The 27668-nt window shown below is 52.0% G+C and overlaps 1 protein-coding gene and 1 long non-coding RNA gene across 3 annotated transcripts; one reads left to right on the top strand and one right to left on the bottom strand.

The window, feature by feature from the left end:
* On the bottom strand, positions 1–27536 carry IL21R (interleukin 21 receptor). Of its 2 annotated transcripts, XM_033100995.1 has the most exons (10): positions 27483–27536; positions 26986–27091; positions 13134–13201; positions 10311–10413; positions 8770–8969; positions 6237–6382; positions 5061–5238; positions 4546–4645; positions 3457–3538; positions 5–1968 (listed from the first exon to the last, which is right to left on the bottom strand). In XM_033100995.1, exons 3-10 carry the CDS (start codon positions 13183–13185, stop codon positions 1204–1206), a joined length of 1626 nt encoding a protein of 541 aa, XP_032956886.1. In that variant the 5' UTR covers positions 13186–13201; positions 26986–27091; positions 27483–27536; the 3' UTR covers positions 5–1203. The 2 variants fall into 2 exon arrangements, with proteins under 2 accessions (XP_032956887.1, XP_032956886.1); XM_033100996.1 differs by lacking the exon at positions 8770–8969 and having other exon boundaries at positions 1–1968.
* Positions 5245–9971, top strand: LOC117019358 (uncharacterized). Its single transcript, XR_004422481.1, has 3 exons — positions 5245–5939; positions 6240–6415; positions 9543–9971. It is a non-coding gene; the product is annotated as an uncharacterized LOC117019358 (long non-coding RNA).
* Positions 27537–27668: the final 132 nt, after the last annotated feature.

Here is a 27668-nt window from a genome sequence, read left to right on the forward strand (position 1 = left end):
TACCCACTGGGGGAAAACAATCTATTTTCTTAAAAAAAAACAACCAGTGTGAGCTGTGTGCAGTGTGTAGCATTTATATCTGCCCTCATGCAAATCTGAAGTCCAGTAAGGTGCCTTCACAATATGGCAATTTTCTCGGCTTTTTATTCACATTTCAACAGACTATGACAAATGAACAAGAACTTGACTTCCCTCTAATTTCCCAAGATGAGTAAACAAGATGCCAGGGGAATGGGAGTGCCTGTGTCACAACTGCTGCGTCCTCTCTGCCCCCATCCCTACCGTAAGCACCAAGGGGGGGGTCTTGGGGGCCCTCACCCTGTCCCTCAACACTCGACACAATGCCCAGCCCATACCGTGCTCAATAAATATTTCTTGGGTATAAAAAGGGAATTTATAAATGGGCAGCAGGAGCCAGAGGAAAAAAAAAATCTTGGTTGGTGGGGGGCTGTCTTAAAAGATCACAGCTGCCTGATGTTAAGCCCGGAAACTCCTCCAGTGGCCTCCTGCAGGGTGGGGTCAGCCCGGCCCCCAGGCAGGCCGGGCTGTGGCTGTTTTCTCACCCCCACCCACCTGCAGCGCAAGCCCTGGTCCTGCCACAGAAGGAAGGAAGCTGACGTTTATTGAGGGTCTACTCTGGGCTGCACGCTACGTGGGTAAGCTCACTGATCTCCCCCAAACGGTGGTCATGCCATCCACATTGTCCACACAGGAAACCCCAGCCCAGAGACGGGGAGAGAGTTGGCCCAGCTGGGCTCAAGGTGGCCCAGCCAGGAGGCGTCAGACTTGGGACTCAGACCTAGGTCCACGGACCCCCTCCAATCTCCCCCCACCCAGGGTCACTGTGGGCTCACTCCATCCCCTGGATAAGGAACAGTATGGCTTCTTGTGGCTCCTGGGGACACAGGACCTGGAGTCTGTCACAGGCACTGCCCTGGTCCCAGGAAGCCCTGTGGGTAGAACTGGACCAGCTTCTCAGCACGTGACCCTGGAGCCACCCCATGTGCCAGGCAGGGAGGGAGGCGGCCACCGTGTGCACAGGCTCGCGTGATGCTGACACACGCAGACACCAGTGTGCACCTGAGCCGCACACACACGTCATATACTCCAGGCTTGGGGCCCGGACAAGGAGACCAAAGGCTGCAGACCTCTTCACACCGCAGCCCAGGGGCACGGCCCGCTCTGGACGGCCAGTCAGCCTCACTAGCTGGCCTGGGGTGCAGGTCCCTCAGGGGGAGGGGCCATGACCACCCACTGGCGGAGGTAGCTCCTGGGGGGCCCCTCGTCCCTGGGGCTGCTGAAGTCACACTCCACGGGGCTGCCGCAGTCTGAGCCTGCGAAACCGCTGTCAAACGTGTCCATGTCCAGGCCCGCGGGGGGCGAGCCCACCTCGCTGTCCGACACCCCTCGGGGCGGCCGGCCACCCCAGGGCGGCCCCGGCGCCCAACCCGCCTCTTCCTCAAGGGGCAGCTTTAGTCTGTCCAGGAAGCTGCCCAGCGGGTCCCCCAGCCCAGCAGGCCCATCAGCTGCCACGCAGCCACAGGACAGAACTGTGGCCCCCATGCCCAAGAGCGGGTCCTCGGTGCCCGGGCCCGGCTCCAGGCTGGCGTCCAGGTTCAGCGCTGGGTAGCCATCGTCCTCACAGGTGCAGGGCCACGTGCACGGCTCTTCTGCACCCCCCACCAGCACTGTGCTGATGGACACCACGCCGTACGGCCGATCTGGCTCCTGGCTGAAGGCTGAGCCGGCCAAGCTGCCCACAGTGGAGGGGGCCGGGCCCCAGGAGCCCGGCGGAGGCACCCCGTCTGATTCCACCAAATCCACAGGCCCTGGAAGTACCGTAAGCACCAGCCCCTTGGCTGCACTCAGTGGTGGGCAGCAGTTGTGCACCTCCAGGGCCGACAGCGCCCCTGGGCTCCAGGGGCCCAGCTCCAGGCTGGAGGCAGCAAAGGGAGTGCCCACCCATTTCTGTGAGAGAGAACAGGGAGAGTCATGAATGGGACAGCATCAGGTGGGCTGTAAACCCAGGTTATTGGTGGCTCTATGGCCTGGGGTCTGTGTGGGTGCAGTGCTGTGGGGACCGGGGTGCAGGCAAGTCTGGGGTCTGAGTGACAAAGCCCTTACCAGGTCCCCTGTGTCAGCTCCTCCAGACAGGTCTTGAAACCCAGCCTTCTACTGTTTGTGTCTGCACTGGAGTGGATATTGCCAGGGCAGAAGCCCCAGTTCTTCTGGTCACAGCTCTGTCCCCAGAGGCTCACGCTGTGCGTGGCACAAAGTTACTGCCCAATAAATGTTTGTTCACTAAATAAATAAGCAGAGTGAATCAACGACCAGCCACTTGAAACGGCCTCTGGGTGTGGGATGCAGAAGGGCTGTGGGGTCGTGATGGACCGAGGCAGTGAGCGGCCCCTAAGCTTTGAGGACCCCCCTCATGACACGGGGTCTTCATCCAAGCAGCAGAAAGAATCTCTGAGAACTGGAAGCTCCCAGATTGGAGCCTACCGCCCTTGGAAAGCTCATTTTAGCACCCTAACTTCTCAGCTGCGTGGCCCTCTGCCTGTGGTGTACCCTCTCTGTGCCTCAGTTTTCTCATCTGTAAAGTGGGCCGGCTAACACCCACTCACAGGGTTGGTGTGAGGATTCAATGAGTTGCCATCTGGGAAGCTCCTCGTGGAGTACCCCGTCATATGGCGAGGGTTCTCTGTGCATGCTGGGAAAACGAAACAGCTGTGAACTTTGAGCTTCCAGGAAGGTGCAGAGAAAAGAGTCAGCCCTGTGTGGGCCGGAGTCCAGGTCCCTCCCCTGCCCACTGAGGCCACTTTCCCCATCTGAGGGGGTCCCCTGCAGTTGGTGGCGCACCCACCCTGCAGGGGCTGTGTGAAATGAGGGGCCTGGAGGCACAGAGGGAGCTGGCAAAGCGTCAGACGGCAGGAGCTCAGCTGCTCTACTCCACATTTCCTGACTTCCAGGCTCAGCGGGGCAGGCGCCCCTCCCATTGTCACCACATCCTCTCTGTGGGTGTGTGGGGGGGTGCTCTCTCGCCACTGGGTGGGTGTCGAGCAGTAAATGGGCCCAGAGAACCCGTGGGTGCCAGCAGTGGTGGCTGTGGTTGGAGCTTGGCAGGGGGTGGTGTATTTTGCAGGCAGGTCCATACCCTTCCCCAGAACCTTCTCCCTCTCCACCCTCCTATCAAAGGCACCTAAGAAAGGACCAGGGGGCCCCACCTGGCTCACCCCCTCCCCTTCCTTGCGCTGGAAAAGGCTGCACGATCTTGTTTCATTCTTATGCCAGTTCTGCCTCCAGAATTACTTCCTGCACTTTGCAGAGATCAAGGGCACCTCCGGGCCTGGCTGGGCCTGTGGTCTAGGGTTGGGGCTTCTGAAGTGAGGGTGGAGGCGGCTCCAGAGAGGGTAAGAGGCTCCAAGGGGCTCGTCACAGGGTGGGGACAGCACTTACCTTGAAGTCTCCACTGTGGCCCTCATAGAGGGGTTGGAAGAATGGCTTTGGGCTGGGCACCTGCACCCACACCTTCCACAGCCTGGGGAGGCAGACATGAGGTAAGCCCCCCACCTCTCGATGAGGGCAGTCCGGCCTCCCCCTCAGATGCTCCCCAGCTTGGTCCTGCAGGAGACTCAGCACCTCCCGAGACACCCCCAGTTCCCTCCGTTCCACCCCGCCCCCCACCTGCCCTTGCCTCAAGGTCCACATCTGAAATTTGGGGCAGCACATTTCCTCCAGGCTCCGGAAGGGGCGTGGGGTGGGAGGGCTGGGCTGCCTGTTCTGTGCTGGGCCAGTGCAGCCCTGCTGAGACGGTCTCCTCTAGGGCGGGGTGGGCAAAGGGCCCACTTCCCCAGGGCTGTAGAGGACTCGGGCAGTGACCCAGCGCCCAGCACCGAGAGCCCATGACGGCCGTGCACCCCCCTCGCCCTCTCTCTCCTGAAGCGTCTCTGCCTCTGTGCGTCCCAGTCTCTGGGGGACGATGACCTGCCACTGGCAAGGGTTCAGCACACGGCAGCTGTGACCCTGCCGCCGCCAGCACGTGAACGGAGGCCACACGAGCTTCCATGTGCTTTTTAATCAGCAGCTCCCTTTCTCCCCATGGCCAGAGGCAGCAGAACCCAGTATATAAACGGATGAAAACAAAACCTCTAGTTGAGATGGAGGGGGCTGGGGGGGGTGGGTTATCACACCCACCCTTCACCCCACCTGGCAGACCCGCAATGCTTAAAATTCACTGGGTGCTGTTGAGAGCCCCGGGCTCAAAGCCCACCTCACTCGTTTCATAGCCACGAGACCCTGGGGCCACTTCCTGAATGGCTCTGTGCCTCAGTTTCCCCATTTGTCAGCGGAAGTCATGGCTGTGCCTCGAGCTCACAGGGCTGCCGTGAGGGCTAAGCGAGTGGGAACGGGAGCTGCTCGTCATCAATGTCATCACGACGTCACTTGTCCCGGTGACAAGTGCGCCCCCAGCCAGTGCACAGGCGGCTCATAGAGGGGCGGTGGCCCAGGCTGACCCCTCCCCCGTCCCTGACTCCCTGGTCTCACCTCCCAGGCAGGCAGGTCTTCAGGCCCAGGTAGACAAGCACGGTGAGTGTGAAGACCACGGGGAGATACCGCAGCACCGTGAACCAGCCTCCCTCTGTCTCTGGAAAAGAAGCCAACACAGGGTCAGATGGAACCTCCTCCCTCCAGGAGAGGCCACACAGGGTGGGAGTGAAGGGCTGGGGAAGGCCGCTGGTGCCTCGAAGTGAGATGGATCTGGGTGCAAATTCCACTCCCACCCCCACCCCAGGCAAGTGACTTCCTCTCTCAGAGCCTCAGTTTTCTCATCTGCAAAATGGAGAAATGACTTCTTCATCACAGAGCTATTAGGAGGATGGCACACCTTGCCAGGAGAACACCTGGCACCCCATGCAGGGCAAGCAGGGGTTCCAGAAATGTCAAATGGCTACAACTGGGGATCCACTGAGCGGCTTCCTTCCAGCCATGCTGGAAAGCTCATGGCAGGGTTTGGGATAAGATTTGGCACAGAGTGGTGTGTGCCCCAGCTCCACACCTACCTTCCGACTGGGTATGAAAGATGACTGGGACACTCCACTCGCTCCAGGTCCCCTGGAAAGAGGAGCCAGGCTGGGGCCCTGCCCGTACCTGCAGCTCATATTTGGAGTTTTTGTGGAACTCCAAGGGAAGGAGGGAGACACTTCTGGAATCCACCGAGATCAGCTTTCTGCCTGGACTCTGTCGGCACAGGGAAGGGACACAGTGGGCCCGGGGCAACCAGCACAGCCCCTGCCTCCAGCACAACCCCTGCACCAGCCCCCACGAAAGGGGCTGAGTTTCTCCTGCAAAGTCTCCAGCCTGAGTTCTGGCCACTCCAGAGCCACGGGCACTGTCTCCACCTTGCCTGTGGTACAAAGCTTTGTTCCGTTTCTCTGGGATCCCACAGGAGGGGGCCCTCCCAGTTGGGACTGGGAATGTCTCAGGAACAGCCCTGGCCACCTGGGAATCTTTAACTGGCAACATGCCAGACGGCGGACACTTGGAATGTTTCGACTGTGGCCCTTCTTGGTGGTGGGCATTTCACTGTCTTCAATTACAGGCACTTCAGCAATGGACACCTCTGGAAGCCTTCGGCCGGGGACATTTTAATCAATGGCATTAGGGAAAATCTTCAACTGGGACCGTTCTAAAGGATGGACGATTCTAGAACTCTTCAGCTGTGACTGTTCTAACGAGTGGGCCATTCTGGGACTTTCCACCGCGGAACAAAGGACACCACGGGAGCTTCACGCTGGAAGCAACGGTCCCTCCCACGCTGGACCTTTGGTTATTGGTACTTCTGAAACTCTCCCACTACGGCCATCCGGAGAAAGTATGAGAGTTCCAGAGGCGATCGCCCGATTTCTGAAATTTCTTCGACTGTCACTACTAGATGCCAGGTGGGACCTGGGGAAGTGCAAGTCCCTTCCTCTTTGGCCTGCTGATACGGGAGGGTCAGGGAGGGACAGGAAGGAAAGAATTTCAAGGGGTCTCCTACCCCAGGGAGGTACGAGGAGAGGGCAGCCCCACGTGAAAGAGTGTAAAGGGGAACTTCCATCCTTGGTGTGTCCTTGGTTTCCATTCCTGGCTGTGAATTACACGCTCACCTGCCTCTCAGACACTCCCCTCCCCCACCTGGATGTTCTGCACTCTCCCTCCCCTTCCCCACCCTCCTTGATTCTCCTTGATTCTCTTACCAGAGTCCAGGGGTCTCCCAGCCTCCTGTACTGCAGCTCATACTGAAGCTTGCCCTTGAGGGCGAAGGACTCATAATTGGAGCTCCAGGAGATGTTATAATGTCCCGAGAAGGTCACGGTCACGTTGAAAGGAGGAGATGGTTTGACTAAAAGGAAAAAGCCAGAAAGATAAGACGGAGGTGAGAAAGATTTGGTGATTCCTTCTTTATGAGATCAGGATTAATAACCCCGAGTGCCTTTGGGTGAAGCACCACCCACTGTCCCTGGCCTCAGTTTCTCCATCTGAAAAAATGAGAAATTTAGACTAGATGGGGGTTCCAAGCTCAAGGGTGGGCCAGTGACAGAAATGAGTGAGGCAGGTTTGGGGACTGAACTACAAAGAGGCCCCCAGGCTAAAGGGGGATGCATGAGGCAAGCCAGCCCCTGGTGTCCTGGCAGGAATGCAGACCAGGGTGGGCAGGAAGAAAAAAATCCCTCAGAATCCAGATTATTGTGGGAAATCTCTCAAATGTTAAAGTTCGCTACGAATCCAAAAACTTTCTAAGCTACCTGTTGGCCAGACCCATGGGTCCGCTAATTTCTGCTCTAAATATAGTGTCAATTCTTCGAGTCTGAATGACTTATAAGACTCGAATTAGCACAGGTGCTAATTAATTATGCTGTGCATAATTATACTCTAATTATACTATGCATTATGGTAATGAGGAAAGCCACCACTGCTGAGTACCAGCAGGGCTGCTCTGCTCTGAGCGCTTTGACACCCGCAGTGGCCCTGCGAGCGTCTGGTGTGACGGTCCTTGTGTCACAGACATTTTCTGGAAAAATGCAAGAGCAGGGATCTGGACCACAAACCCTCCAGGTGCCCCCCAGGCAAAGGTCAAAGTCAGGCTTCCCTTCCACGCCACGGGATGAAAATTCATGGGACCCAACTAAGTAGCAGAAGGTTGTGTTAGTGTAAAAGAGGGGACAGGTGCCTGCCACACCCCCGCCTCCCCCGAGCTCTATTTGCCACCATCTAACATTCTCTCTGTCTCCCTCTGTCACCAGCCACCTTCCATCTCTGGGACCTTAGCTCCTCGAGGTGGAGGTTTTGTTCTCCTGGGTCCGTGCTGTGCCCTCACACAGTAGGCCCTCCAGAGCTGTTTGTTAAATTCAGGGCTTCCAGAAGGAGCTCTGGTGATGCTTATAACTCTGCCCCAGGGCCTGAGGTGGGAGAAGGCACAGGGCCCCCAGGCCGTGGTGAGTGCTGCATTGTCGCTGCTATTTCAGTGACGGGTCCTTGTGGACTGGAATAGTCAGTCCCTCAGCCCTTCTCTCTCTTCCCCAGGCCGGTGGATGCCAGCTACTTGGCTTCCTTCTGTGGCCTCGGCTGGCTGGGGAGGACCACTTAGGGAGGAACTCAGGAGATGGGGGACCCCAGGGTCAAAGAGGGAGCTTAGCCCAGGGAGGCCCAGGGTTCAAGAGGAGAAAGAAGCGTGGGCGGGGGGGAAGTGGGCTGTGCAGGGGGCAGAATCCACTTCCTACCAAGTCTGGGCACAGGCCTGGCCTCAGACCCTGGCAGACAGGGCAGGAAGGAGGGGGGACAGAGAGAAATGTGGCTTGGAACCCCCGCAAGGCAGAGTGGCCGTCCTGCCCTGAGTGCTCGTCTGCTGCCTGCCCAGCTCTGTCAGGGAGGTAGGAGGCACCCTTGCTCGGTGAATTCACCTCAGCTAGAACCACAGGGCTGAGACGTGTGTGTGTGTGTGTGTGTGTGTGTGTGTGTGTGTGTGTGTGTGTGTGTGTGAAGCTGTGCTCACACCCTCTGGGGTGTGATACCCACTCAGCAGAGGGGTGCAAAGCTGGACCCCAGAGCACGAATAACAGATACTCTCTCGTCCTCTGGCCCCATCCCCTGGGGATCTAGAGACAAAAACTCCCAAACTCCAGTCCTTCCCAAGGGTAGGAGTCTCTTTGCAGTCTATGTTTCCCTGCCTCTGGGGCTGGCCCTTACCCCCTCCATGGACACCCCACTTTGGGCGCGCACACACACACCGTAAAAGCTGCCTCCTGTGCCCCTCCCTGTCCCCCCCTGCTTCTGGACCCACAAAGAAAACTGTTTCCACCAGCCAGACCCCTTCTGCCGCTTGGTCTCCTCCCTTCCTCCAGCCTGGAGGGAAATTCTAGGCTTCATTGGAGCTAATGGATGGGAGAAAACGGGGACGTTTTCTCTTGTGACTCAGTGTCCCCTACCTGCCTCATAATGGGACAGAATCCTAGAGGGGCAGGGTTAAAAGAGCCCTCATGCTACAGTCCAAGGTCACCGACAGGGAGAGGCTGGGCCAGAACCGAAACCCTACGTCCTGGTCCAGTCCCGCTCCTTTCCTACCTCTGCTGCCTCTCACTGGGTCGGGCCCAAGCCCCAGCTGTCACCCGTCACACCTTAGTCAACAGTCGTGCCTCTGAAGGGCACGTCAGTTTGGGTGGGGGGGGGAGGGCCATCCCAGGGAGCGTGGGACCCAGTGCCCCCGGGTTCTCCTCAGTGACGGGTACTCACTGCTCTCAGCCAGCATAAAGCTGCCGCACTCCTGGGAGTGGTTGCCAGACTGGTCTGTCATGTTGACACTGAAAATGTCGTCGCCCACGAAGGAAAACACATCCATGTGGCACGTGTACTTGGCATGTGTTGCATTGTGGCTGGACCGGCGGAGGCTGCAGGAGGTGACCTCATCCTTCAGGTCTTCTTCCGGGTCTTGCCTTCAAGGACAGAGCAGCCGGTCAAGGCTGGAGGCCGGCGGGGCTCCACGCACGGGATCAGAGCAGACGCCCAGAATCGTGGGAAGGAGGGACTTGAGGTGTGGCTGGGGATGCCCTAGTCCAACCAACCCTTTCCCAGGGAAGGACTCCCTCCCTGGAAGCATCGCTGATGGATTGTGTCCTGGCTCGGCTTGCTTGCCTCCAAGAAACCAGGAACTCACTACCTAACTGAGGGCAACAACTCTCAACTTTGGAAATTTGGGCCATTTTTGTCTGGACTGAGCCTAAATCTGCCCCTGTCAGTTCCATCTTCTGCCTCACTGTCCTCCTGGAAGGGTGCTAAGCATTTCAGGTCTCCTTCCCTCCCTCCTTCCGTCCAACACCCACTGAATACCTAACAAGTGCCTGGGCAGAGGGCCCAGATAAGAGCCAAATGAACCTCCTTCCCTGCTCTGGGTCCAGGGAGGCTGTTGACTGGGGGAAAAGCTCTGGCTTTATGACTCCCATTGGGCAGAAACAATGGGTTTTGCAGTACGTAGAGGAGTTCACCAGCATTTATTTTCCTACCTACAGATTCAGGCTTTGAACAAGACCACCCTCCAGGACGTGTGGATTCAGATCTCTGTTAAATATTTGTTGGCACAGAAACTTCTCCTGCGTGAATGCTCTCCAAGCCTCTGGCCTGGACCACTGGCTGTTTGGCGGCGCCCTGGCCTTGCCAGCCCTCCCTGCAATCCATCCCACTTGCACAGCAGCCAGAGGCATAGTTAAAAACCCCCTGTCCCTCCCCTGCCTGAAACCCTGCGATAGCTTCTCATCACCACACAACAGAATCGGGTCCCTGCCAAGCTCTCACCTCCTTTGCTTGTTATTCTCCCTCAGGCTGGCTCACTCCCGCCACGGCCACACAGACCTCCTCACCATTCCTCAAACTCACCATCACTTCCTGCCTCAGGGCCTTTGCATGTGCAGCGCCCGCTGCTTGGAATGCCCTTTCAGCAGCTCTCTCCTTCCCATCCCGAGAGGCCTGCCCTGACCCCCCTGGCTAAAATAGGCCCTCCCTCCCGTCACTCACTCTCTGCCCCTGGTCCAGCTTCCTGCTCTTGATAGCCCCGTTGTTACCAGAAAGCATCCTGTTGGCTGTTGAGTATTTATCGGTAGGTCTCCCCAGCCACTCCCCCTGCAGTGGGTCCCTTCCGGGACACCTGGAATCTCATCAGTTTTGGGGCTCTGCTGAGTCCCCAGTGCCTGCAAGGGAGTCCCCTAGCAGGAGGAGCTTAATAAATGTGTTCTGAATGAATGAATGAATAAATGAAAGGCTAGCGATGCTGGGCCACTTACCAGGTGAGGGTGAGCGTGCTGGGGTGGAGGTTCCATGTCTCCAGGATGCAGGTGATCGTCTGGAAGTAATCACTGTAGCAAACAAGGTCTGAGCAACCCCAGGCTGGAGGGTGAGGGAAGAGAGCAAGAGAGCTTGGTGGGGGTGGGGCTGTGGGGCTCCTCATTCCCTCACCGCCCCCAGGGCTGGACAACGAGTGGATGTGGGGGTCCCAGGGCCAGGATGAATATGGTGACACAGGGGGGGCGAGGGGGTCCCTGCCACCTTGGCTGGGGAGATTCCTTGTTTGAGACCCCAAAGTTTCAAGGCTGGCTATGGCGACAAGACCCTCCTAATGTGACACATGATAAAGTAAGCAGGTCCTCCCCTCAGCTCTCTCCCCACGAGCCCTGTGTCCAGCCACCAGGTCAGGGTCCTCCCTGGCCAGTGTCCCTCTCAGGGCGGGGCATCCCGAACTCCCCAGATACAGGGCAAACCCACACATCACTCGAGAGGCATTCACGAAGTCAAGGGAAGCGCTGATGAAAACGCCTCCGTCCCTGACAAAGGAGGAGCCCTCTGTCCACGGCAGCTGGTCCGAAGCCGGACACGGACCTCAGAGATGCCACAAACGCTTTGGAGAATACGGAGGCTTCAGAAAACTGAGAAACCTTCGAATGCTTTTGCCAAAATGTCTGTATTGCCCTGCTGACCAGACCAACACTGCTAGTGACACATGGACTGCCTGCTCTCACAGTTTCGGTGACAGATGTAACTCTCTCCCACCCCCATCATTCATTGCTTTACTTCATCCTAAAAATATAGGTGTGATCATAATCTAAATTTTGTGCAATGTTTGACAAAATGAATTTAATAGTTTTAGTTTTGTGAGATCAAATGCCAACACTGTTTTTTACCCCCACTATTGACTAGAAATGTGCTCCTCTTTTTAAATGGATTCAATAGGAAAATGGCTTTTTCCTATTTTCCCTTCCTGGGCCTCACTCTCTAGGTCAGAAGCTGGATGTGGAGCCAAGTACACTGCTGCTGGAACGTCCTTTAGTCCACTCCCACGCCCATTTTCCAGATGAGAACACTGAGGCTCCGAGACCACCTGACATCTCTCGTCTCTCTTGGTCTGGGCTGCTGAGACTCTCGCCCAGGAAATCTAATCTGTGCGTGTTCTTCCCATCACACACATGGCAGACATCGCTAATCGATCGTGACACTCCCTCCCCTGAGTGTGACCTCAGAATCCTTCTAAACACAGTTCTCCCAGCAGCCACTCCCATGGGACCTGAGTCATGGAAATGAATCCTGCTCTAGGAGGCAGCTTCCCTCAGGGAGGAGCCCAAGGCCAGTGTGTGTGTGTGGGGGGAATGGGGGGCCCAGGAGTGTTAGTCCAGCACTTAGTGGAGAAGGGAGGACTGATTTTGACAGGAGGCACTTAATACATGGCCTGGCTACATGCATGGCTGTGTCCCCCGAGTTTATGTCCTGCCAGTTCTCTCTCAGGGCTCCAGACTTTGGAGAGGATCTGCCATTTCTCGCTGGCTGAAGGCCACCAAGGGACAGGGTTTGTCCCAAACTTGGAATGAAACATTGGGGAGGGCACAGCAGCCCCTAAACCAGCATGGAGGCGGCATCTGGGACCAGAGGGAATGAAAACCCAGTCGCCTGGTCAGTATGCTGACCTTGGGCAGAGAGCCCTGGGGTCATCCGGTCTGGGGTTATCAAAGCATGGACATGTGACTCACAACTGCTCACGTCCCTATCTGCAAGCTGGGGATACTGGCCCCCTTGGAGGGTGTGGAGGCAGGTCTATGATATCACGCCAGCGCAGCCCATGCTGCCTGCATGTGGCACTCATGCAATAAGAGCAGCAAAGCCGGGTGGTAAAACCACAACCATCAGGCAGATTTGGGGGCCAAGCCCAGCTGTGCTGTTGTGGGTTGTGTGGACCTGTCCCTTCTCTCTGAGCTTTGGTTTCCTCAATGGAGAACGGGGCGTCATTGCAGCATGGACTTCACGCGTCTGTCGGGAGAATGGCATGACTGATACTCAGCTCCCCGTCCACAGCAGGGGTTGTTATTTGTGCCCACAGGGTGAACCCAAAGACCCACTGGAGCCAGGATGGAGGGCTGGTCACTCAGAAAGGGAAAATAGAGGAACCTGACATCTGTTTCCTGAAGGAACTATTCGAGGCTCTGGGCCTTTTGGTGAAAACCAGAGAGAAATGCCGATGGTCAGCAGAGTGGTGGTGGCTGAGGGCTCCCCAGCCCCATTCAAGCCTGTGTGCTGTGTCCACCTCCTCTGGGAAGGCTTCCTGGATTTCTCAGCCCTGGCTGTCTCTGACATCACCCCCTGACTGCTTCATCTCCTGGTCGTCCGAGGGCACCTTCCAAGGCTCTGGCAGCTTTTGTCTGCCCTGGGGAACATCAGTGCCTGCGGAGGGCCCAGTGATTGTTGAAGAACCTCCCCTAGGAAGGGCATTGCATGAGGAGACACTGAGGTTAGACCAAAGGCAGAACTTCCTCATTCTGAGGGCCGGAGCTGGCCAAGGCAGATGGCCATAGGAACGCAGGATGAAGTTCTGTCATCACCCCAGTGAGACCTGAAGACCCAAAGGGGGGGCTGGGGCTGGGCCTCTTGGGACGCACCTGAACCACTCTGGCTAGCGGAGCTCTCTGGTCAGAGGGGTTCTGGTTCATGGAGACCTGGCTGCTCCCCTTTGTCGGCCTCAAGTGAACAGACGCCAGAGACTCCAATGCTGGGGCCGCTCGCCACGCCTGGGGGCACACAGGCCAGCCTGGCCCTCCCCCCGCAGAGCCCGGGCAGCTACTCACCATCACCCTGGAGCATCAGTAGGAAGAGAGAGGTGGCCCACGCGAGCGGCATGCTGACTTCCGGGGGCCTGGAAGAGACACACAACAGAGGGTAGGCCCAGGCCTGGGGACCAAAGGACCCAAACAGCCTCCCGCTGGTCCTTGTCTGTCTCCCTTGGAAGACTTGCCTCAGGAGCTTGGATTTGTCTCCGCAAAAACAAGTTTGAGAAGTCCATGGACCCTCCCACGGGTTCCTGTCCCTTGGCTGACGTGCCCTGTGGCTCCTTCCCCACCTCTCCCACCTTCTTCCGTCCCCCTCACGCAGTCACAAAGGACAGGTGAATGCAAAGAGGGAGGGGCTCGCTGCTTCCCTCACCCCCACAGTTAGCCTATATTGTGAGTGGAATTAAATATGGGCATTTATACAGCTAAGAAAAGGAGGGAGGGAAGGGGAAAGAGGGAGGGACGGAAGGGGAGGGAGGGAGGGAGGTGTTGCTTGCCACCAAAGAAACGTGGTGGGATCAAGCAAAGGGCCCAGAATTTGAAGCCGGAGAATCTTGGAGCGTCTCTGGCCCTTCTACTCTTCGACCTCCGTTGACATCTCTAAAGTGGGGACAACAATACCCACAGCCCCTGGCAGTTAAGAAGAGTCCGTGGGACAGCAGAGGTGGCGGTGCTCTGTGAACTGTAAGTTACTGTACAGGGGTGCTGGATCCCTCCCCTTCCTGACCCATTGATTTTAATCAGCTCACCACCCCCCAGCCCCCCAGGCCCACCATGCCTCTCTGCCTTGGCACGGGGCAAATTCACGTGCTGCGTCTTCTCCTTGAACACACATTCCTCTCCCATCACGCTAGACTCAGTCTTCACGGCCCTCCTGCTCTATCCCTGCATCCGTGAAGCCACGTTGGAATGTTCCAGAATGCCTACCGCTCACTGCATTCGGGGTTTTCACCCCTGCTATGAATCTTTATTTCACCTCCCATTTTTCGCTCCAATACGCATGTCTCCAAAGAAAATAGGACGTCGCCACCATCAACAAGGTCACTAGTATGACATGGAGAGGCAGTATGGTGCCACAGTGGTGAAAATACAGACTTGCAGCCAGCCTGCCTCGGTTCAAATCCCCACACTGCCATTTACAGGCTGTGTGATCTTGGGAAGTTTACTCAACCTTTCTGGGCCTCAGAGTCCTCATCTGTGAAATGGAGACAATACTATTAATAACAGTACCAGCCTCATGGGGGTCTTTGGGCGAATTAAATTTCGTTAATATTTGTAAAGCATGTGGAACAGGGCCTGACATATAGTAGGTGTTATTTAAGGGGTTCCTGCACCAATCAACTTACCCTAATACTAAATACAGTGGGATGTAAAAACTAGATACAAGGTAAACAAAAGACAGTAAAGGAATATTAGGAAGATACTGTCCCCTGCCTGAGATACTTAGGATTTCAGACCTTGTTTGCCTTTGTTTAGAAAGCAGGATCAGAGTGTGAGAGGGGTGTTTAAGACATACGAGCACCAGTCTGAGAGTCTCACGCCCTCCCTCATCAGAGGATTGAAAGAAGGTTGAAAACGGTCCACGAAGGGCCCAGGGACATTTAACACCATCTAAACTAAGCGGGGGAAACATCAGCCTTGAAGAAACGCATCTATCTCGTCCTGCCTTCCACAGCGCGACGTGGGAACTCCTCCCCCACCCCCGTCCCACTGGGCTCCCTGCCCGGAATCCATTTCTTTATGGGTCTTCCCACTCAAGCGGACTCCTGAGAGCAATAGCAGCTTACTCACCGCGATGCACATGAGAGCACAAGGTGTGTTTTCTAAGTGAAGGACAGAGGGGGGCCCTACAGGGGGCTTCCTGCTCTGGGAAGCCCTGCAGCAGCACCCTACCTCTACAGTCTCCTAAGAGCAGGGAAAAGCACCTGGCCTGGAACCAGCCAGCTCCCAGCTGGGTGTCATTGGGCAAGTTCCTCACCCCTCTGATTCTGTCTTTTCTCATCTAGAAAATGGGAGTTCTGACTCTTTACTGCAGGTTCAGTGTAAGCACTAAACGCATCGTTGCATGGGAGGGATTCTAGCACAGTCCTGGATGGGATGGAGCCCTGGAGAGGTGTTTACACACCAGGCCCCATTGCTGAGAAATGACTTCCAGGCTTGTGGTAATTCAGAGGAAAAGTTGGCCAAATTTCAGGAGATTCTGGGGAAGCAGAGAAGCTTGGGGGTAGGAAATCAGATTGAAATAGGTGCTATGGAGACTAGAAAGGGCTTAACTGCACAGTCAACAGAGAAATGCAAATAAAAACCACAATGGCATGCCATTTTAATTTTATCAGATTGGCAAACACTAAGTCTAACATCACATGTGGCGGAGGACGTGGTGTGAAGGGTGAACGCAGCTCAACCGGGAAACAGCTTGGCATGAGCTAATCAACTGAGCAAGTGACGTGTTCTAAGACCCAGTGATTTCACCCTTATGTACACCACAAAAGAAACCGCCACCTATGTACTAGAAGCAGATAGCAGCATTGATTTTCATAGCCAAAAGCTGGAAACAACCTAAATATCCATCATCAAGAGAAGGGAAAGGTAAATTGTGAGGGAATCGCTCAAAGTGAAAGTGAATCATAGCATCACAGCCAAAGAGCGAATGACTCTCACTACAACACGTGAAAGAAACCCCCCCCAAAAAAAGTAAGTTAGAAAAGAAGACATGTGTAATAGTACTGTTTATGTCACACTTAACACCGTGTAAAACAGCTCTCTCTGTTGTTTAGGTGAACATACCTGTGTCCTAAAAGCATGGAGAAATTCAAGGGGGCAATAAACCTCAAACTTCAAATAGTGGAGAAACAGAGGGGGTGTCATGAACAGGGGGTGTTCATGGGTCTCAACAGGTTGGTAAAACTAAGTGACGTCACCGCTGGTGTTTGTTATAGTAGTCTTTATATCTTTTTTGTATGCCCCGACTATTTCATAACAGTTTAAATGTAAGTGAATCTTAAGTTTGTAAAATAAAATGTGGAAGGGGACTTTCACTCCTCTCCTGGCTCTGATGGAGTAGCTGGTAATCAGACTAATCCCCCTACTGGAACAACTACTAAGTAGGAAAAAAAAGACATGAGAGAGCATCCAAGTAAGATAGTACTTGGGAATCCAGAGTATCAGAGAGAAGGAAAATGCGTTGAAATTCTGTATGCAGTTTCCCCTCAAATACTTTGACAAGTCATTGCAAATGACTGGCCTATCAAGAAATCTAGCAGAACTCATCTGGCAATAGGCTAAAAAGCTAACAATGGATTTTGGCAGTTTCGCGATGCTGAGGAAGGAACTAGAGTTCCAGGGCTGGCAAGAAAAAATACCCAGTTGTTCAGGAGAGGCTACGCTTTAAGGATAAGGAAAAATGAGAAATAGTGTGGCCTTGACGGCATCGAGTTGATCTGCCTATATAAGTCTCTACATTTTTCATACACAGTGGTCAGCATTCACTTAAATTGACAAGGAAAACCAAGAAACAATACCAAATGACCAAAAATCAAAAGGAAAAGAGACAATGGAAACAGACACAGAGATGATTGAGAAAATGATATTATTAGACCTGATTTACAATAGCTATGATTAGTATGTTCAAGAATTCCACCAGCAATATAAAATCTATTTAAAAGTAGAAACCCTAGAAATGAAAAATACGATAATTGAAATTTATAAGAACTGAATTGGTGGATTTAGCAAATATTAGAAACATTACAAGAGAGGGTTGGTGAACTAGAAGACTGGCCAATAGAAAATACCAAGATTTAAAGATGCAGAGAAAAAAATGTTTTAAAATACAGAAAAAAAGAGACATATGAGATATTGTGAAAAGGTCCAACGTACATGTGTTTGGAGTTAAGAAAGAGAGAACTACTCAGAAGCAATAAGAGAGATACAAGTTAAGAAAAGCCCCCAAAAGACAAATACAAAGAAAACCACATCTAGACACATCATAGAAAAACTTTTCTAAAAATTACAGATAAATACATACTTAAAAGGCATCTTAAATTTTATATCCTGCAAAAATAGCCTTCCAAAAAAAAATAGAAGTCAAGCTCAGTATATGATAAAGGGATTGACTAAAATCCCATAGTTAATATCATACTTAATGGGGAAAAACCAAAAACTTTCCCTCTGAGATCATAAACAAGACAAGACTGTCCAATCTCGTAACTTCTATAAAACATTATCCTGAAGGTTCTAGTACAGGTGATAAGTCAACTAAAAGAAAAAAAGGCATCCATATGGGAAAAGAAGAAGTAAAGTGTTTCTGTTTGCAGATTATATAATTTTATATATACAACATCCTAAGGGATTCACACCAAAAGACAAAATGAAGCAAAACAAATAAAGAACCAAACAAAAACAACCAAACACAATAGTTTCTTAGATAGGACACCAAAAGCACAAGTAACCAAAGAAAAAAATAGATATATTGGACTATTTCAAATTTAAAACTTTTGTACTTCAATAGACACTATAAGAAAATGGAAAGATAATCTACAGAGTGAGAAAAATATTCGCAAATCATATATTTGTTAGGGGTCTAGGATTCAGAATACAAAGGTGTATCTGCTGTGGAAAACAATTTTGCAGTTACTCAAAAAATTAATACAGTATAGTATTATCACATGACCAAGCAAGTTGACTCTTAGTATGTAACAAAAAGAGTTGAAAACATATGTCCGCAGAAAAACTCTTGTACACAAAGGTTCATAGCAGCATTATTCATATTAGCCCCAAATTAGAAGCAACCCAAATGTCCATCAGTTGATGAATGGACAAAATGTAGGATGTTATTCAGCCATAAAAATGAATGCAGCAGTCACACATGCTACATCAAGGATGAGCCTTAAAAATTTATGCTAAGGTGAAGAAACCAGAAACAAAAAGCCACATATCGTATGATTCCATTTATATATGAAATGTCCAGAACAGGCAAGTCCATAGAGACAGGGAGTAGGTTAGTGGTTGCCAGGGGCTAGAGCTTTGGAGGGAGGAGAAATGGGGAGTGACTGGTAATTGATATGGGGGTTTTTGGGGTGATAAAAATGTGCTGCAGTTAGATAGGGGTGATGGTTGCACAACTCTGTGAATATACTAAAAACCACTTAATTATACACTTTAAAAGAGTGAATTTTATGTGTAAATGAATTTTTAATTAAAAATTGTTTAAATGAAAGCAAAATAAACATATTTTCAGACCAAAAAAAAAGCTGATAGAATTTGTCACTAATAGATCTGCATCAAAATATATACTGAGTGAGTTATCCAGGCAAAAGAAAAAGAATCCCAGATGGTACTACAGGAAGAAATGAAGAGCAATAGATAGTATTATAAATATAAATGAATATTAATTGCTTAAAAGAGAAATTATGATAATATCTTATGAAGTTTAAACTACCAAAGCAATGCCATTTACAATAACCTCAAAAAGAAGAACATATTTAGGAGTAAACTTAACCAAAGTGATGAAAGACTTATACACTGAAAACGACAAACCATTGCTGAAAGAAATTCAAGAAGACACAAATAAATGGAAAAACACTCCATGTTCATGGATTGGAAGACAATATTTTTTTAATGTCCAAAGCAATCTACTGATTCAATACAGTTTTTGTCAAAATCCCAGTGGCATTATTTGCAGAAACAGAAAAACAATCTTAAAATTCACATGGAATCTCAAAAAACCCCAAATAACCAAAGCAATCTTGAGAAAGAAAAACAAAGCTGGAGGCCTGACACTTCCTGATTTCAAAACATATTACCAAGCTGCAGTAATCAAAGTAGATATTGGCATAAAATCAGGCATAGACCAATGAAACAGAATAGGGAACCCAGAAATAAACACTTATGTGCCTGGTCAAATGATTTTTGACAAGACTACACAATGGGAAAAGGAAGGTCTCTTCAACAAATGGTGCTGGGAATACTGGATAGCCACGTGTCAAAGAATGAAGATGGACTCTTATCTTACATCGTACACAAAAATTAACTCAAAATGGATTAAAGACTTACATGTAAGACCCAAAACTATAAAACTCCTAAAAGAAAACATAAGAAAAAACTTCATGACATTGGGCTTGGCAGTTATTTCTTGGATGTGACACTTAAAGCACAAGCAACAAGCAAATACAGATAGAACAACATCAAACTTAAAAACTTTTGTGCAGCAGAGGAAACAACCAACAGAGTGAAAGAGCAACCTACAGAATGATAGAAAATGTTTACAAACCATATATTGGATATATTCAGAATTTATAAAGTAACAAACAAAAAACAAAAGCCTAATTGAAAAAAATGGGCAAAAGATTTGAGTAGATATGCGTCCAAGAGAAGATAAACGAATGGCCTACAGACACATGAGAAGATGCTCAATATCACTAGTTATCAGAGAAATGCAAATCAAAACCACAGTGAGTTATTGTTTCACACCTGTTAAGATGACTACTAGATTGGTGAGGATGTGGAAAAATTGGATTCCTTGTACCCTTTTGGTGGGCTTGTAAAACGGTGAAATGCTATAGAAAACAGGATGGAGTTTCCTGTTAAAATTAAAAATAGAACTACCATGTAATCCAGCAATATCACTTCTGGGTACATATCCAAAAGAATTGAAAACAAGATCTCAAAGAGATATTTGCACACCCGTCTTCATTTCGATACTCTCCTTACTCATAATACACCCATTACTGACAATAGTGGTTGATGAGAAAGCAATCTAAATTCATTACCTTGTGAATGGATAAAGGAAAGGTGGTATACATACAATAAAATATCATTTAGCCTTAAAAAAGAAAAAAAATTCTGCCAGATGCTACAACATGAATAATTTTTGAGGACATTATGCTAAAGGTGAATAAGCCAATCACAAAAGACAAATATTGCATGATTCCACTTATATGACATATCTAAAGTAATCAAACTCATAGAAATAGGACGTGAAATGGGTATTGCCAGGGGCTGCAGGGAAGGGAAATAATGGGGGTTGTTCCATGGGTATAGCGTTCCAGTCGTGCCTGATAAAAAAGTTTTAAAGATCTGTTGTCCAGCAATTTGCATCGAGTTCACAATCCTGGACTGTTCTGTATTGTACACTTAAAAATTGTTAAGAGGGTAAAAGAATATTTACTGGTTTATGAAGTCCCAGGCTCGGACGTGCTGCTTTCCACCACAAAACCCCTTCTCCTGGGATTAGCCGACGGAGAGGTCTACACACATTACAAAAGCAAAGGGAGGGAGGCGCCAGCTGGTGGTCGGTTGAAGTGGTCTGGGTTTCGCAGCTATTTCTTCTGGAACTCCAGCTTGAAAAAGTGTGTCCACAAAGTTAATAAAGTGTGTGTGTGGGGAAAAATCTATTGTATATACTAAGAACAAATATTCTAATCTATTTCTATATACTAAGAACAAACACGAAATTGAAAAAACGATCCAATTTACATTAGCATAAAAATCAAATACCCAAGAATGACTCGAATGAAAGATGCATAAGACCTCTGCACAGAAACCTACAAGATATTTGTACGATACACTTTAAAAAATATAAAGAAATGGAGGGACATACTATGCTCATGGATTGGAAAATTTAATATAGTTGGCCCTCCATATCTGTAGGTTTCACAAGGGATGGTGGGCTGCGCCCTCTGCAACTAACAACAGCAACTGGACCTGGAGCTGAGCTGCGCCCTCCACAACTAAGATTGAAAGGACAACAACTTGACTTCGAAAAGGCCCGCAAGTACACACTGTTCCCCAATAAAGTCCTGTTCCCCTTCCCCAATAAAATCTTTAAAACAAAAAAAATTGACAAAAAGCTTAAACAGACCCTTCAGGAAAGAAGACATCCAAATGGATAATAAGTATATTAAAAGGTGTTCAAAATCCTTATTCATCAAGAACATGCAAATTTATAGCCCAGTATGTTACCAATATCCATAATGGCTAAAATGAAAAAGACACACTATTCCAAGTGCAGGATAGGATCCAAAATAACTAGAACTCTCAGTCTTGACACAATTTTCTGGTAGGCGTGCACACTGGTGCACCAGGCTGGAAAAGTTCAGCTGAACAAGAGACCCAACTATTCCATTTCTAGGTCATGCGCCCAAGAGAAATGTGTACATATGTACACACGCAGACACACCAGAGTGTCCGTCGCATTATTTACAACCTCCCAAACTGGAAAGAACCCAAGTTCCTGGTTTCCCTCTATCGCCTTTCCCTCACAGATGATTCGGGAATGGGGTCCATTTAGTTCCTCAAGTCGGTCCTCCAATGTGACCCAGGTGGGGACCGAGGGGTGAAAGTGAAAGGTAGGGCGTGTGGTAAAGTAAAATGACCCGTTTCCCATAGGAACCAAGAAGAAATGGGGTGGGTGAAGAGGGACTCCCCAGAAAGGCCAGAACCAAGAGCCAGCAGGTCACCAGAAGGGGAAGTGTCAAAGACGGAGGGACTTCCCGAAAAGGAACACAGAAGAAAGGGCTCCGAGTTTATCCCTGGTCTTCAAGAAGTTTTGCCCACCTGTCCTACCGGCTGGCCTGCCTCCCTGGGGGGCCCCTCCAAACCAGTGCTCATTCCAACTATGGCATTCCGTGGCGCCCCATTGCTCTTCAGGGAAAACCCCAAATTCCTTAGCCCAGTGTCATGCAGGGTGTCATGCGGGGTCTCAGCTCCCGCTCCCCACATACTAACGCAGGACATGGGGAGGCCAAAAAGGAACACCCACGGAGCCATAGGTAGGGGAGTCAGACCACTGTACTCTCGCTGGCGGCTGGGTTGGAGACACAGGAAGCAGGAGCCACACGATCCGCAACCTCCCGTCCACTTCTCTGCCAACTGACCCCACTTGCCAACTGCAATCTGTAGTGCTGACTACAATCTTGCTAGTTCAGCCACAGCAGTTATATCCGTGCCTAATGGCTAACCGGTAACGGCTGATGGCCAACTAGTCACAGCTGACGGCCATCTACTGCCTGAGCCAGCACCTTCCCACGTGAGACCGAGAGCCTGGAACCTGCTCTCTGGGACTCTGTCCCCACACCCAGCATTCAAGACATTTCAGGATGTGCCCCCCAGTGTTCATCTTGGACTCCAGACACACCAGCTTCCTGACGGCTCCTCCCGCACCCCCATTCATCTGGTGTCCACGCCTTTGCACGTGCTGTTTCAGCCACCGGAACTCTCTGCCTACCTTGGCTGTCATGTCCCCTATAAATCTCTGACCTCTCCAAAGAGTATGAGTCACTCCTTCCTTTGGGGTCCATCCCTCCATCAAAGCACACTGCTCATGGTGCTTTCAGCGACATTCTGAGCAACCCCCAGGCAGGCACCATGTGTTTCTTGGTTTCTGCCAAATCCCCAGTGACTAACCAGTACCTGACACTTAGGTGCTAAAAAAACCATTGAGTGACTGAAAGAAAATGCTTTCTATCCTAATAGAGTTTGAAGCTTAACGTCAATGCTAAAACTTATGTAGACAGACCCTCCAAAGTGAAAGCTGCTTCTTTTTCACTCCTTATTAAATTCCGTGCATTGGGGATCTTTAGGAACTTGATAAGAATAAAAGCACCAATGCTCCAACTCTTTTTTTCCACCTCAGGACCTTTGCACATGCCATTCCCTCTGCCTAGGACACTTTTCCTCGTGCTTCATGTTTTCTCATCCTCAGGTTTGAACTACAATGTTGCCTCCTCAATGAGGCAATCTAGTCTGTCTGAAATGGGTCCCCCTGGCTGTTCTCTATGCCACGTATCCCTTTGTTCGTCTCCTTCACAATTGTAATACTAGGATTCGTTCAGTAAATGTTCCTGTTTTTGTGTTTATGACCTACTCGTATCTCAGTCCTGGAACAGACGCCCCCAGACACTGGGAAATTTCCCTGTGTTGTTCGCCACAGAATCCTCAGTGCCTAGAAGGAAGCCTGGGACACAGCAAGTGCTCAAAAAGTAGCTGAAGAAAAATGGGGGATGAATGAAGGAGGCTAAGAATTGCTGTGTCCAGTCATACAAAGAGCAGCCCGGAGGCAGCCCCCAAGAGGTCTCGGTTTCCCCATCAGCTTCATCACGGTCCCCAGGAACTTCCTCCCACCCTGGGCAACACCCAGGGTCTGAGCAATCACGTCTGCTGTCATCAGATTAGTAACTTTCAGAGGGGGGACAGTGGGCTGCTAGTTCTCACCTAAGCGGAGCTTTAGGCTGGGGGAGAACCAGCCTGGTGGCCCTGAATCAGAAAGAAGGCTCTGCCCCTCACTCCCAGTGAGACCCTTTCTCTGTACACTCCCAAGTTAAATCGTACTCAGTCTCACCCCTTCTCTGGCCTCAGTTTTCCTCATCTGTCAAATGGGGCAGTGCCCTGTGCCCTGAATTGGCTAAGGGAGTGTGAGGCAGGTGCTGGGAACACTGTAAGTGTTTGGGTAATGTTAGCTGCTTTTTGCTTTTTTGCCAGTGATGAGGGCGGCCTGTGGGTGTCTGAGGACACGTGTGCCAGGACTCTGGGCTTATTCCTTAGTCAGGAGGAGCTAACCATGAGGGGAAGGACCTGTCCCTTCTTCCCAGTCCCTCTGAGCCTGTGGAAACACTCAGTCTCTCTCTCTCTCTCCCAGGAGGGCCATGAATCCTCATCCACGAAACCTATCTTCACGAAACAACCTTTCCCTCCCGGAACTCCTCCCAGCCTGTGCAATCTCTACGTGCCCTGCCATCTCCACCAGGCTGGGCAACCTCGCCCAGACTGTACAACCTCTCTCGGCTCCCATCGCCACATCTCACTCCAGCTCCGTTGCCCCCAGCCCAGGAGGGGCTAGCGGTAAGGCAGAGAAAGAAAGGATGCTTTGAATCACAACTGCTTGAGGCCACGAGGTGGAAGGGGGACGGGGGTTGGGGCAACCTGCCTTTATTCCTTCCTTGCCCAGAAGGCCCCCACCAGCCTGCCCCGGCCCTGGACAAAGTAGCCAGAATGTTAATGATTCGCAGTGGAGAAAGTCTGCAGGCTCTGGTCCCGGTTTACATCATGGGCCCCCTGGCAGAGAAGGAAAGAAAAGCCCAGAGAAGTCCAGAGCCACGGCCATTGCTATATGGTGAGGAGGGGCCGTGGTCTGAGGGGGAGCCAGGCTGGGACCCTTGCCCCACCTCCGTGGGGACAATTTGCATAGCCAGATCCTCCCTAGGGGCTGTGGGACCAGCAGGCTGGCTGGGTCCCTGTTGCAGGTGTCCTGGCCTTTGGGGGGGCCCTCAGCGGGGCTCCTGCCCACACTCCGTGGAAGGGAATATTCTCAGGTTGTTTCAGAAGTTCCAAGTTTACTCAGAGCTCTCATTTGAGCTGTCATAAAAAGTCCCTTTGGCCGTGTGCCAGGCAGGGAGTGGGGGCGGTGGCACCTGTGAGCCTTGGGGTGGGGTGGGGCTTCTCCCATCTCCCCCTCCCCCTCCCCTCAGGTTTGGAGGGCACTGGGGGGCAGGAAAGGGAGAAACGTGAGGAAGGGGCCGTGAGGAAGTGCTTGTTCCCCTGTCTTCACAGCGTTTTCTTCTCTGTTTGTAAATGACTCCCTGGGTGACCCTAGATAACCCCACCCCTCCATGTGTCTCAGTTTCCCCATCTGTGAAAGTGGGGAGTAGAATCCTCTAAGAGCTGTCGTGCACTGAGGGCTTAGTATATATGCCACAAGCTATGCCAGATGTCCTAGCTAATAACACGACGATTATTACCAATAATATTGAAAGTCAAACATCGCCACTATTTCTTGTGAGTCATTGCTGTCCCCATTGCACTGGCTCTGTCTGTGCACCACTGCACCCCCAGGGCCCAGGACAGCGCCTGACACACAGTAGGTGCTCCATAAATACCTGTTGAACAAAACCTCACCACGAGACAGAGACAGGCCTTCTTATTTCCATGTAACAGATGAGGAAACCGAGGTTCACAGCTTATTCAAGGTCACGCAGGTACTAAGTGAGGGAGCTGGGACTCAAACCCAGGTCGGGCAGGTTCCAAAGCCCCACGGCCCCGTCAGCGGTGTGTTCGTAAACCAGACCCAGCGCCCCCACCTGACCACCAGGAACTGGCTCCTCTTCCTGGCTGAGGAAGGAATGACCTTCCTTCCTTGCATTCGTTTCTTTAGCAGGAACCAGGCAGGGAATGTGGTGCCTCTCAAAGCCTCTGGTGGCCTGCTTTCCTCTGTTCACCTCTCTTGAACTGGCCTCCCCTCCAACACGTCCCCACCCACTGCCCACAACCCCCACCTCCAGCTCCCCTCTCTTCCTCTCTGGATTGGTGCAAGCCTGCACGGCCAAGGGCTCAGCTCTCATCGTGTTTGCCCCCCTCTCCTGGCCCTGGATCTTGGCCACCTAGGGGTCTTAGCTTCCTCCACGCGGGGCTGTAAGGATCCAGACACCCTGCCAGGTGTGGGGAACAGGTGATCAGGGGCTCCCTGCTGGGGTCTGCCCAGCCCCTTTGATCAAAGCTTCTCCCTACTGAGCCTCAGTCTCCTCCTCTGTGAAATGGGATGAATGAGGCCAGCAACCTCACCTGGTGGTGTGAGGATTATGGGAGACCCTGAAGTGTTGGCAGCATGCTGAGCGCCTGTGTCAGGGGGACCAGGACTCAGGGGGCTGAGGGATGTGTCCCGGTACATTCTACTGCTCTTAGAAAGTGGCTCTTTTCCTCCCCAAGCTCCAGCTTCTTCACCATGCAAACTCCCTTCCTGGACAGACCTCCGGCCAGCAGCTTTCATATTTTTATGCCTTTGAATCCTCACAAACAGCCCCACGAGGATGGAGCTGCCTTTGTCCCCATTTTACAGATGAAAACACCGAGGCTCCACGTAGCTAGAAGAGGCAGAGACTCACCCAAGTTCACCCAGCTAGGAAATAGCATGGCTGGATCTTGAACCCCCAGGTTTTCCCCCACTCCACCATGTACTTCTATAACCCCCATACTTCCCCTAGGGGATTGCAGATGTCCTCCCAGGAGCAGCCCCTGACTGTGTAATGCCCTCTGCCCTGGTCCTCAGTTTCCGTGGACCAGCATCTTGCCCTTCCTTCTACAAATCCTAAGTTTCTACTCCGGGCCTTTAATTTCCCATCTCCTCTGCCAGGACCATGTCTGCCCGTTCCTTCCTTCCCCTCTATTTCACAAGTCAAAATTCAACCCATCTTTCCAGGCTGAGCCTCCCGCAGTCTCCCGCACGCCCCTCTCCTCCACACGTACACACAGAACCAGCCGGCCTCTCACCCTCAGCCCACCCCCGGGCTTTCACCAGCAAGATGAGGAGACAGCAGCGACCAAGTCACCTGCCCACCCTGCTACGTATTGGTTGAGTCACCTTAGGAAAATCACTCCACCTCTCAGAGCCTCAGTTTTTTTGTCTGTGAAATGGGCACACCAACTTGTTTTGAAGGATTCGATGAAATAAAGGAGATAAAACACAGAAGCTGGCACAACATTGATGCCTTTCTCCCACCCCCTAAGTGGCCCCCCTAGAAGTGTTATACATTCACACCCACGCCAGCCCTGCCCGGCTCAGCTGCCCAGAACCATAGTGACTGTGGAGTCATGCTCAGTCTGGAAGCACCTTTCTCTCCCCAGCCCCTGGCCTTTGGGGGGCTAGTTTCACAGACAGCTCACCGGGTCATCTCAGCCATGCCCGTGTCCTGAGCCTCTAGCAGACTCACACAAAGGCCCCCAGTCACCCCGAGTTGAGCTGAACAAGAGACTCTAACCCAACCCTGCTGGCCTCACTGTGCCCAGCTGTGATGAGGGCACAGGAGCCTCTGTCCCCTCCACCTTGGCCGGGGCAGAGAAATTGCCCGGTCCCCGCCGAGCTCAGTCGCTGGAGCCCAGTTACCTGCTCTTCCAGCTTCTCCCTCAGAAATCCATTCCGTGTGCTCGGAGCAATCCTGTGGGTTCCCACGGGTGGCAGCTGGGCTCAGCGAGGGCTGGGAGGTGAGGGTCTGGGAAAACAGTCAGGGACTCGGGGTGAGAATTCCACACGAACCGCTCTGAGTCCCCGGCACCGACGGCAGCTGGGCTCCAGGCAGGCAGGCCACACACCAGGAGCCAGCATGGCACTCAGGTAACCCAGAGAGGTCACACAGAGGCAGAAGACAGTCACTGTGGGGCGGGGAGTCATCCGCTGGGGATGGACAGACAGCAGACTAGGGCTGGGCAGGCAGGTAGCCGGACAGGGCAAGTCAATGAACAGGCAGGTAGCCAGTCAGGCAGACACACAGAGAGACAGACAGGCGGGCAGATAGGCTGTCAGTCACACTCAGGCAGAAGCAGACAGACATTCGGACCCCGAGCCCATCAGTCCCCTCGGCAGAGAGACACCAGTGGACGTACCAGAGGCAGTGGCTGCCATCCCTGCCCCAGCGCGTGTGCCGAGTTGGAAGAGGAGGATGTGGTGAGAGCACCCCGCCAGCCCCGCCCACAGCGCCGCTGGCTCCTCCCCGGAGAGAGTGAGAAAGAGGTGGGAGGGGGCCCCCGCCCCCTGACAGGGCCCACTGCTCCTGAAAGGTCACCTGCTAG

This window comes from Rhinolophus ferrumequinum, assembly GCF_004115265.2.
Source record: "Rhinolophus ferrumequinum isolate MPI-CBG mRhiFer1 chromosome 15 unlocalized genomic scaffold, mRhiFer1_v1.p scaffold_54_arrow_ctg1_1, whole genome shotgun sequence".
Classification (NCBI taxonomy): Eukaryota; Metazoa; Chordata; class Mammalia; order Chiroptera; family Rhinolophidae; genus Rhinolophus; species Rhinolophus ferrumequinum.

What these genes read in the sequence shown, in the direction of transcription:
- IL21R (XM_033100995.1), bottom strand. Translation starts at nt 13,185, where the DNA reads ATGCCGCTCGCGTGGGCCACCTCTCTCTTCCTACTGATGCTCCAGGGT. An exon ending in ACTGATGCTCCAGGGTGATG is followed by an intron (nt 10,414 to 13,133) that starts GTGAGTAGCTGC and finishes CTCACCCTCCAG; the next exon opens with CCTGGGGTTGCTCAGACCTT. An exon ending in CTTTCATACCCAGTCGGAAG is followed by an intron (nt 4,646 to 5,060) that starts GTAGGTGTGGAG and finishes CTTCTTTTCCAG; the next exon opens with AGACAGAGGGAGGCTGGTTC.